This window comes from Danio aesculapii, chromosome 9 (genome assembly GCF_903798145.1).
Source record: "Danio aesculapii chromosome 9, fDanAes4.1, whole genome shotgun sequence".
NCBI lineage: Eukaryota > Metazoa > Chordata > Actinopteri > Cypriniformes > Danionidae > Danio > Danio aesculapii.
In genome coordinates, this window is record NC_079443.1 from 10,467,304 (window position 1) to 10,479,710 (window position 12,407).

At 38.9% G+C, this 12,407-nt stretch overlaps 1 protein-coding gene across 1 annotated transcript in view; it reads left to right on the forward strand.

Annotated features, from left to right (window-relative positions):
* The window catches only part of col4a2 (collagen, type IV, alpha 2), a 159,036-nt gene that overhangs the window by 142,395 nt on the left and 4,234 nt on the right, over positions 1-12,407 (forward strand). The window contains exons 40-47 of the mRNA XM_056464756.1: positions 304-429; positions 872-988; positions 1,082-1,243; positions 1,846-1,944; positions 3,695-3,841; positions 3,960-4,076; positions 7,795-7,986; positions 9,886-10,172. Coding sequence (XP_056320731.1) covers positions 304-429; positions 872-988; positions 1,082-1,243; positions 1,846-1,944; positions 3,695-3,841; positions 3,960-4,076; positions 7,795-7,986; positions 9,886-10,172 — 1,247 coding nt within the window. The remainder of the gene's footprint in view (positions 1-303; positions 430-871; positions 989-1,081; positions 1,244-1,845; positions 1,945-3,694; positions 3,842-3,959; positions 4,077-7,794; positions 7,987-9,885; positions 10,173-12,407) is intronic.

The window sequence follows — 12,407 nt, forward strand, 5'->3', positions numbered from 1 at the left end:
ATCTGAAAGATGGCACTCACTGACAGCATAGTGTCCCCTTCACTATATTGGGGCTTTAGGAATAACACAGACTGCAGGTTTAGTGCCCCCTGCTGGCCTCACTAACACCACTTCCAACAGCAACCTAGCTTTCCCATGTGGTCTTCCATCCAGGTACTGACCAGGCTCAGCCCTGCTTAGCTTCAGTGAATAACCAGTCTTGAGCTGCAGGTTGATATGGCTGTGGCTAGCCTAAGAATAGATCATAATATAAACCGTTGTCTGTATATTAGTAATTCTTTGCTATGTTTTGTCCCCTGCAAGGTACTGACAACTGGGGCCAACCAGGAGACCCAGGAACTAAAGGAGAGATAGGAGAGACTGGCATCCCCAGCACAGCAGTTGGTGTCCCCGGCTCACTGGGACACAAGGGTACCGTTGGAGATCCAGGTATATTGAAATTCATATCATTCATTCATTTTTCTTTGGCTTAGTGCTGTTATCCGTAAGGGGTTATCCACAGCGGAATGAAACGCCAACTTTTCCAGCATATGTTTTACACAGTGGATGCCCTTCTCACTGCAACACAATACTGGGAAACATCCATACACACACACTATGATCAATTTAGTTTCTTCAATTCACCTATAGCACATGTCTTTGGACTGTGGGGGAAACCGGAGCACCCGGAGGAAACCCACGCGAACACAGGGAGAACATGCAAACTCCACTCAGCAATGCCAGCTGACTCAGCTGGGACTCAAACAAGCAACCTTCTTGTTGTGAGGCGACAGTGCTAACCACTGAGCCACCGTGCCTTCTGAAATTTATATCCTCCATCTTAATTTGAAATTGGAGTTTTGTGCTAATTGCTACACTGGTGTCGTTACAGGAAATAAGGGTGAAATTGGGCAGCGAGGTGTACCGGGTCCTCAAGGTCAACAAGGATTTTCTGATATAAAAGGAACACAGGGTGACTATGGTTTTCCAGGCATAAAAGGAATACCAGGTAAAAGACTGATCACCATGTTAAAATACTTTTTGAAAAGTTCGTTTTAAGGAAGTGTCATCTTGTATTTTTCCTGTTGCCCTCATCCTTTAGGTTTTCCTGGTACCAGAGGAACCCCAGGGATCCCATCTCCCTTCGGAGCAAAAGGAGATAGAGGAAATGCAGGGGATTTTGGATTATTTGGAGAAAAAGGAGTCCAGGGTGACAGAGGAGAAAAAGGAAGGTCTGGGGAATCTGGAGTGTCAGGAAGAAAAGGTAGATGAGATGGAATAGAAATCAGGCGATGCTTACTGCATCTATACAAAATTAAAACAGCACGCTATTACTCATTCATTTATTCATTTTATTTTCACCTTAGTCTCTTTAATAATCAGGCGTCACAGCGGAATGAACCACTAACTTTTCCAGCATGTTTTATGCAGCGGATGCCCTTCCAGCTGCAACCAATCACTGGGAAACACCCATACACTCTCATACACACATACACTACGGGCAATTAAGCTTACCCAATTCACCTATAGTGCATGTGTTTGGACTTGTGGGGAAAACAGGAGCACCCCGAGGGAAACCCACGCGAACATGGGGAGAACATGCAAACTCCACACAGAAACGCCAACTGACCCAGCCGAGGCTCAAACCAGCGTCCTTCTTGCTGTGAGGTGGTCGTGCTACCCACAGCGCCACAATGACGCTTACTATTAATACTATTAACTATTACTATTAATTAAATAATATAAATAAAAATTCTGAAATAAATAAAGCGTAATCCTCACATAAAATGACATGATTCAATCCTCACATTTGTTTTTAATGAATTGAAAAAGTCATGTGCAATTTTTTCACATTTAATTTCTCAGGTGATAAAGGAGAGCCAGGGATGATGGGATTTCCAGGGAGACGTGGTTTTCAAGGTGACAGGGGCCCTTTTGGACCTAAAGGAGATACCGGACCCCCAGGTGATTAGTTAAAAATCACTAAATAATTTGTCTGAATGACACCTAATCCAGAATAAAACATATAGCATTAATCCTGAAAACATTGTACTTCCATAAAATATGTCCATATGTCAATATGTTGCTTTTGTAATAAAATATTTGTGTTTTGCTATGCCAGTGTGAAAGCTCTTGTGTGTAATATTTGTGATAAACCATTTTTGCTTCTATATTTCAGATTTTTTCTGTGTTTGGTGTCTGACTGGCAGATTTGTTTTTAGTAACCAGATCTTAATAAGTTAGCTGATGCAAATGATCTGAACTTCTTACTTATTCAGACCAGAACTGGTATCAGAACTGGTGTATTTCCTGTGGTTTCTGGTATATATATATATATATATATATGGTATATATATGGTATGACTGTCTTACAGAACACATTTGCGTCTATTACAATTTTTGCCCAGTTTTTGAGTTCATCTAATTCAGGGGTCTCAAATTCAAATTGGCGGGGGGCCATATCAGTGACTGACAATTCATAGGAGGGCCGCTTTAACATTCAAGCACAACAAAAAAGTGGAAACCTGATGTAATTGATGCATTCAGACTTTCTTCCCCAGAGTTTATGCAGTCAAAGCTCCTTCTTTTTGTTTCTTATTGTACATTTTAAAGTGGTAGTTTAAATTATTATAAAAATTCTACAATTTAATAATATAATTATTATTATTATTTCCCAATTAATTGTTGCATAACCAAAAGTTTAACAGACTTTACTGGCTATTGTTCTTCTCAATATCTTACTACTTTTTGAAAACTACAATAAAGAGGGGTAAAGTAAGTGTATGTGTATGTATATATATATATATATATATATATATATATATATATATATATATATATATATATATATATATATATATATATATATATATATATATATATATATATATATATATATAATTTATTCAATTTACTTTAACATGTTCAATTCAGTGAGCAGTACATTTTTTCTAATACACTTTTTTATACAAATCTTCATAGGCATATGTGGAAAATCTATTTAAATGTCACCATTTGAATCAAATATTAGCAAAATGATCATATTTACACCACCATCATAACGCGTAAGTCATGGAGATGTGGTTGTACAACACAATACATGTGGTATAAAACTAACAATCAATGACCCTTGAATATTTTCAAAAATAGAGCAATAATAAAAATAGAGCTCTTGCGGACATATATTTTAACGTTTAAATCAGCCCCAGAAATAATCTGCATGTGCATTACACACTGAGACAAACCGAAAGTAACCCGAACATATAGTACAGTTATTTAAATGTCCAGTAGGTGGGTTGGTCAAAACCACAAGTGGATATATGTGACTGCACAACAATGATTTGAAACCCCTGATCTAATTGGTCAGCTGCCTTTGAAATGACAATGAAGAGGGGAGCTGCGTGTAATAGTTGAAATTATTTTCATTTGCTTTAATTGATTTGGAATCGAAACATGACAAGACACTGCAAGCTACACGAGTCTAGTGGTCATGTGTGTCCGTCAACCTCATTTACATAGAAAAACAATGGAACATTTGGAATGTTTAAATGTTCTGTGTGAAAGGCCCTTGAGTTTTGAGAATTGATCTGAATGTTGACACCATGTTCTATTGTAGAACGGCTTTATAGTTGCATTTTGACTCCATCATTTATTCTTAAATGAGTGCCATTTAACTAGACAGCACATCATCTATTTTCTGCCTTTTGTTTTTCAGGTTTTCCTGGATTACCTGGTGCTAAAGGATATCCACCAGTTCCACAGAAACTACCAGGGGAGCAAGGACCACCTGGTCTGTTGGGAATTCAGGGACCATCGGGGCGCAATGGAAACCCAGGCCCAGCGGGACCTCCTGGTGATCCAGGTACAAGAAGTGTCAATCTAGAACTTCTTCCATGAATATGACTTACCTTTTCTTCTTGTTCTGTTGCTGTGCCCCAGAACCCAGCTTCATCATGTACTTGGCTCTTATCTGTTTATAGGATTTGTGGGTCCGAGCGGACACAAGGGGATGCCAGGTCTTCCTGGAATACCAGGAAGTCCAGGCTTCCGTGGAGAACCTGGATCAATGGGCCACTCTGGTCTGCAAGGCGAACAAGGTGAGTGTTTGTGCTCGTCTAAAAGTACTGCAAGGATTCTGGGTTAGATTAGTGGATTAAAAATTGGGGAAACTGGTTTATATTAAACTTTGCAACTGGAATCATTCTTTCATTTCATAATTTAGGAAAGTGTCACTATTTAAAACATTTTCTTGGCTGCCAAAGTTATAAATTATTTAAACCTATTTAAAATGATTTCATTAATTCCTTAAAGGTATGAAATATATGTTGCACACTATATTTTAACATAAGTTCACAAGTACTTCGATCTAGGGTGAATAACTATTTGTCCCAACTGTGCACCAGTAAACACATTATTAGTAGTGTTTAAAGATTTTCGAGTTCTTTTAAACAAATTCAAGGAGGTTTATATAAATCTGTTAAAAGACAAAGGGAGGAGGAAATCTATTTTAGCTGTGCAACATATGCATAAGATCTCCAAAATCCATGTCAACACTATTCGCTACTCCTTTCCACACCAAAAAGAAAGCAGCCAAACAAAGAATAAATTGAAATGACTTACCCACTGCGCGTCCACAAGGATTCAAAATCAACGTTTTTGCTGTACAAAAACAAATGACGAGCCCCCACTTTATGTTACGACCCTGGTCTAGGGTCAATGCCGCAACATAAAAGAACACCCGACAAATAAAATTCACTTTTAATAACCCCTTTGTGTAGGGTCTCTTTATTTGTCTTTTTTTCTTTTCTTTTTTTTATCACCAAAAAAAAAACGTGAAGCCAAATACCTCGGGGTGAACCCACAGAAAAATAATAAACAAAAAATACACTAACTAAACACCCAACTGAAACTTGCTACAGCTAATAAAATAACAGAAATAAAAATACAAAATCTACACTTATCTCCCTAACTAACTAAAAAACAGGTGAAAATATTTACTATAAAGAAAAGTGGCGTCCAACCCCTACTGCCTCTTACCGTGGATCTATTTACAACATTGACAATCAACAAACACACAAACCAAAACAAAAATAATAGGAAGGGGAAACTTGGATGGGTATACAACACAACGTCAACACTAGTACAACAGCACGAGAAACACAATCAACGAAAATAACTCAACAACAGGAATAACTTTATCACAATCTCATACAACACACCAACAAAACTCGCTCTCCCGCCCTACGCCCGTTTTAAAGGACGCCCTGGGTAACCTCCTCCAATCCCAGGGCACGTCGCCTGCGTAGTTAGAGCAGGGCCTGCAGGTGGAAAGAGGGAGAGAGAGACAAACACACACAAACACACCTGCCAATGCATTACCCCCACCATCAATATATGTGTTTCTAGAGTTAACCTTTTACCTAGAGATAAGATGTGCCCTCTATCATATACTGTTGTTCAGTCATATTCAGTTGGTCATATGATTTTAATTATGCACATTGAATCATGTGATGTTATTTCTGTTGCTGAGAAGGTAAAATAACCACCTAGAAGAACAATGACAAAGTTGTTTTTAACCATTGAGAAAAACATCATATGATACAAGTGATTTTGCATGACCAGAAACCTATATACGCTGAACACATGCAATTGTTAAAAACCAACTGAAGGGAGGCATTTCCCATGAAAATAGTTAGAAACTAATGGTAGAGCATAGGTCTCAAACTCAATTCCTGGAGGGCCGCAGCTCTGCACAGTTTTGTTCCAAATCTAATCAAACACAGCTGATCCAACTAATGAAGGTGTTCAAGACTACTTGAGACTATTAAGCAGGTGTGAAACTATGCAGAACTGCGTCCCTCCGGGAATCGACGCTTCGCTAAGCCCCGCCCTCTTAGTTATTGTTGCTACGCCTGTCAAGCTTTCGTGCCTGGCACGGCTTTTACAATGTGTCTGCTCCAGTGTTAGAAATTGCCAGGGATATAATGTCATTTTTGGCGAACAGGTGAAATAACCGAGAAAGCCAGACAAAAAAGGACTGCAGTATGCATTACAGGGGTGTATTCACAACATAATAAGCAACCGATTAGAGAATAATTTAATCAAAATTGAAGCTAGCTTAGCCTAGCCGCCTCATATGCTAACCATTCAACAGCTTAGCTTATGCTCAGAAGGAGAGGTGAAATTTAAAAATAATCTAATAATAACAAATTAAATTGTGATTTCTCTATGTTTAGCCAAAAAGCCTGATAGACTAATGTTGTGCAATGAAATCTAGCGTTACTAACCGACGAGAAAACACGCACGGACAGTGCTTTTACATAGTGCGTTCATAGAAAGAACAGCCAGTAAGGGGAAATTGATGGATTTATGCCAAATATTAGCATCATTGACCCATAACAGTGTACAGTAAGTTACCTATAACTGTCAGTATGTTTGTGTGCTCTTTATATATTACTGAAAAACAGCTGCGGGTGAAGTATATTGATAGCAAGTGCTTAGTTTGTGATCACTACTCAGTTTTGTTCTGTTGATTTGTAATATCAAATATTCATAGCTTGAAAGAGATAGAAATATGAAGTTCAGTAAAGTTAGCAACAGATTCGCAGATTCGTATTTTCCGGATCAATAACTCATGTCATTATGACCTATTCGCTATTAGTATGACTAATGTTACTATAGTGTAGGCCTAAACGGAGCATTACTCATAATATTGAGTGAAAAAAAAGAAAAAGACAGCTGTGAAACATAACCTGCTTTATATTTTTGCAGGAAACTCAGTTTAGATCTGTTTAGGGTAAGAGGTGTGTGAGTTATTGCCGTCTATCACTGAATGTGTCAGGAATATCAAAACAAAACCAATTTAACTCCGCTCCTTTAGCACCCCTCACACAGCTTGAGCCACGCTGGGATTTCTCCTCTTGGGTTTTTGGTTTTGAAAAGGGAAAAAAATTCCACCATTCCGTACAAACTTTAAGGATACCGAGTTTCAGATTTGCACAATCCATATGTACAACGATTTGGTCTGTTTCCCTCGCTCGAAAGCTTGACAGAGCCCCTGCGCAAAGCTACGGTTGCCAAGCCACGATTGGTGGATGGCGGTTTTTGGGTGTGGCTTAGCGAAGGGTCAATTTTAGGCCATTGTTGTCAAGAATTAACTATTATGAACAAAAATATTTACATAATTAGCTTAATATTAACAACATTAAAGTCTTTGGCAACTCATTGGCTTGACTCCTTTTGAAAGCAAAGTAATTTTAATAATTTGCCACCATAGTGTTTAAACACCTCCCAACTGATTCAAAACCAAGCCAAATACTGTCAGTTTTCCAAAAACTAATTTTCTTCAGCATACCAAGACAATTTCATGCTCCCAACTTTGTGTGAACAGTTTGGGGATGACCCTTCCTGTTTCAGCATAACCAAGCACTAGTGTACAAAGCAATAACAAGCATAAGAAACATGGATAAATGAGTTTAATGTGGAGGAACTTGACTGGCCTGCACATAGTCCTGACCTCAGCCTGACTGAACATCTTTGGGTGGATTAAGAGTAAAGACTGTGAGCCAGGTCATTTAATATCATAGCCTGATCTCACAAATGTGCATCTAGAAGAATGGTCAAAAATTCCCATACTCACACACCTGAACCTTGGTGATAGACTCTCCAAAAGAGTTCATGCGCTTGTAAAGGCAGATGTCCCAACACTTTCGCCAATATAGAGTACTAACAGAAAGAGCTGAAAAACTGCATATCATTTTCATGTGAATATCTGACTGCTGACATTATGAATTGATAAGCCATCTGAATTCTCAGGGACTCGAGGACGGCCTGGTATACCCGGTCCTCTTGGAATGGCTGGCCGCAGTGTGAACGTTGGCTATCTGCTGGTGAAGCACAGTCAGTCTGAGGAGATCCCTATGTGTCCTCAGGGCATGTCCTTGTTATGGAAGGGTTACAGTCTTCTGTATTTCGAGGGCCAGGAAAAGGCCCACAACCAAGACCTGGGTGAGTGCAGGACATCAGTTACGAGATTTCCGTCATTTGTAGTTAAAATGTAGAGTGCATCATGTTTTCCACAAAAAACGTAATTAGGCAGTACTACTTTTAACATGGATAACGATAATAAATGTTTGTTTAGCAGCATCTTACAATGGAGGATTGAGACTTATATTTTCAAAGCACCTCACTAAGACTATTGTAAGATGGTGTATATTCAACTCTTTTTTTTTTTTAATCATGGGGGCACCACAGTGGAATGAACCACCAACTTATCCAATATATGCTTTATGCAGCGGATGCCCTTCCAGCTGCAACCCAGTACTGGGAAACATCCATACACACTCATTCACACACATACATTCATTCATTCATTTTCTTTTTGGCTTAGTCCCTTTATTAATCCGGGGTCGCCACAGCAGAATGAACCGGCAACTTATCCAGCATGTTTTATGCAGCGGATGCCCTTCCAGCCGCAACCCATCTCCATCTGCAGCGCCACTGCATCGCCTCACACATACAAATTTATGCACATACAAACTACGGCAAATTTAGTTTCTTCAATTCACCTGTACCGCATAACTTTAAACTTGTGGGGGAAACCGGAGCACCCAGAGGAAACCCACATGAACATGGGGAGAACATGCAAACTCCACACAGAAATGCCAACTGACCCAGCTGGAACTTGAACCAGCCAATTTCTTGCTGTGAGGCAACAGTGCTAACCACTGTGCCACCCTACTCTTTATTTTTTTTATTAAAAAAAAATGTGTATTGTGCTTAAAACATACAGCATTGATCTCCGATCGTTACCATAACTCTGCATTTCCATGTTTGACCAGCAGATGTCCTTCTCTGGGGTTTCAAGCAAAACAGTGAATTTTACAAAGCAGTTTAGTTTATTTTAAAGAGAATATTCTAAGATTTTGACAATAATGTTTTTTTTCCAATTACTAGTGATCAGTCTATAAACACATTTCAGCTTTTTAAAAGCCTTTGATAAAACTAATGTCATTTTGTTGTGTACAATCCACATTTGGTAATCATTAAAGGGACAGTTCACCAAAAATGAATATTTACTCATCCTCCAGTAGTTCAAAAGGCCCTGGTAAACTTTAAAAGAAATCAAATATAGTATTGAAACAACATTATTTCAAACACAATCCTCTTTTAACTTTGTTTTGGCTGAATTTTGTTGAGCAAAAATAAATTCGATAATGCTGAATCATATCAAAACAGTATACTGTCACTCACTCTTTTTGAATTTCTTTTTACTCTCAAAGAACAAAAAATAACTTTGTTTTAAGCATACCAGAGCCTTAAAACTTGAGTATCTTTTTTTCTGTTTGAACACAAAAGATGATGATGAAGAAGATATTTTGAGGACGTTTAGAAATTGACTTCTATAGTGGGAAAAACAGATACTATGGACGGCTACCATTGCCCAAAATTCATTAAAGAATCTTAATTTTTGGGTGAATTGTCATTTTAAAAATAGTAAAAATTCATGCATTCATTCATTTTTCTTTAGCCAGGGGTTGCCACAATAGAATGAACCGCCAACTTATCCAGCATGTTTTACGCAGCGGATGCCCTTCCAGCTGCAACCCATCACTGAGAAACATCCATACACACTCATTCACACACACACACAATTTAGTTTCTTCAATTCACCTATAGCGCATGTCTTAGGACTGTGGGGGAAACCGGAGCACCCGGAGATAACCTCCACGAACACAAGGAGAGCATGCACACTCCTCACAAAAATGTCAACTGACCCAGCTGGGGCTTGAACCAGTGACCTTCTTGCTGTGAGGTGACAGTGTTAACCACTGAGCCACCATGTCACCCAAAATAGTAAAAATCAATTCTTTAAAAGGCCTCACATGTTTCTGTTTTGTTCTGCAGGTCTAGCCGGCTCATGTCTCCCCCGTTTTAACACCATGCCCTTCCTGTACTGTAATCCTGGAGACATATGCTACTACGCCAGCCGCAATGACAAATCCTATTGGCTGTCCACAACCCAGCCAATTCCCATGATGCCCGTGGAGGAATCTGAAATAAAGCCCTACATCAGCCGCTGCTCTGTGTGTGAAGCTCCATCTGTGGCCATCGCCGTACACAGTCAAGATACAACCATCCCAAACTGCCCAGTTGGCTGGAGAAGCCTCTGGATTGGCTATTCCTTCCTCATGGTGAGACTTCAATCCTAAAAGACCGCAACATACAGGGATTCTTTCCCCACAGGGGTTAAAATAACTTTAAAAAACATGAAACGTGGTGTACGGGTAGTGAACATCCCATAGTAGATGAGCGCAGTTTTCCAGCCACATTTATAAAACACATTTATAGGGGAAACAAATGTACATACGCCTCTTTTCCAGATGTGACATTTATAAAATTACAAATAATCTTCAAATGTGCACAGCTGACTGCTGTTACAACTCCACCTTGTAAAACACACACTTTAAGATCAAATCTAAGCGTACACACTTTAAAAGAGGCCCCAGATCTCAAAACAAATTCCATGCAAACTTTGTTTTGGCCTGATGTTATTAAAATAATGTCACGCTAAATTCATACATAGATTTTCTTTTAAGGTATATGAGGCCTGTGTTTCCCAACTCTGTTCCTAAAGGCACACCAACAATACACATTTTGGAATTTTCGCTTATCTGACCACTTAACTTCCCGTATTAAAGTCTCTTATGTTCTGATAGGTTGATTCAGGTGTGTTTGATTAGCGAGAGGTTGAAAATGTGTACTGTCGGTGTGCCTTCAGGAACAGGGTTGGGAAACACTGTATTAGGGGCTTGAAAATGCCTTATGCTATTTTAAAAAGCCAATAATTTGTTTACTAGGTACAGAATGGTTTGTGGTGCCGCTAAGCACTTATTTGACCTAACCTAAGCCTAACTACTGGTCTTTATTCCAAGTAATGGTCTCACCCTCAAAATGGAAGTTCCCTAAATTATTAAAAATGACAATGATTTTTTTTTTTTTTCCATTTCCATTTTCCATTTTTTTCCATTCCATTTCCATTTCCATAGCAGCACCTCTTTCCCAGTCTGTCTGAAACATATTGATTGAACTCTGGTTTCATTTAAGTTTAATTTGGGTTCATCCGAAATTTGTAATTTTGTTATTAATTACTAAATCCCCCAAGACCTTCATTCATCTTCAGAACACACATTAAGATATATTTACTCAAATCGGAGAGCTCCCTCATCCTCCAGAGACCGCAATGGTTCCAGCGTTGTATTATTTGACTGCACCGAGCAGCATTAGAAGAGTCCTAAAATGTATTTAATATGGTAAAACAGTGCTGATTCTTCTCCGCACGATCATAAGATGAAAGACTGGGAGTGGTGGACTGTGGCATAATAAAAGCTCTGCTGCTTTCATGCTATGTTGTGCTGGTCTCTCATCAGCAATTATTTCAGTGCTCTCATTTCGCTGTGACGTCTTTCAGCCTTAAGCCACGGTCACACTTCTATTTTCACCCCATTGACTTCCATTCATTCAGATCAATACGCAGATTGTTGCATTGGAATGTTCAAGCTTGGAAAGACCTGTGAAATCACATTATGTGACTGCGTGAGACCAATCGAAGATCAAAACATGAGCTCTCTGTACAGAAATGTAAAATATGAAGCAATCGATTGCTTTTTTTAATGTCTAATCGTCTTGTTTAATCCCACCACTTTTTGCAGTACCGTATGTTTGCATACTCAAACTCTAGTGTGACTGCAGCCTTACTCTGCGTCATACTACCATGTCGCATTGTTAAACGTATTGAGTTCAGTACCAATCGATACAGAAATTTTAAACCGTTCATTGAGCATTGTCGAGCACATTCTTAAACACCACTGATTGGCCAAGGGCTGTTTCTCAATTCCAAGAATGCAGAGAACGGACTTGCGTTCTTGTGGAGACCGGTCTTGTCAGGTGTCCTCGGAAGAACGAACTCGGGAGATTGCAAGGACAGAGAACGCGTCCTCTGAGAAATGAGATGCTGCGTTCTTCCTGATGGTCACATGACCTTCACGCATTTTAAATTGAAAATTATTTAAACATTACAGCATTCATACAACGATTTATTGTTTTTCCCCATTTCAAAATAAATACTTTGCATAAAAACATTATAAATATACATTGCACAATATAAATAAAACAGATTTTAATACGAATTTCAGCAAACAAACAACCTTTATGTGTTTATTCCTTTATTAAGATGTTCATGGTAATGTTTATATTCACCATTTCATTTAGGGAAACTCCTGAGGTAAATAAATGATATCTCTGAACTTTAATAATACATCTAAATAAAATGCTGCGCTTTCCACCTCCAGTCGCAATGACTTCTGGGACTTCCAGAGCGAGATCGGTGCTCAAGTCTGCATCGGTGCGCCCTCGATATCAAGAACACA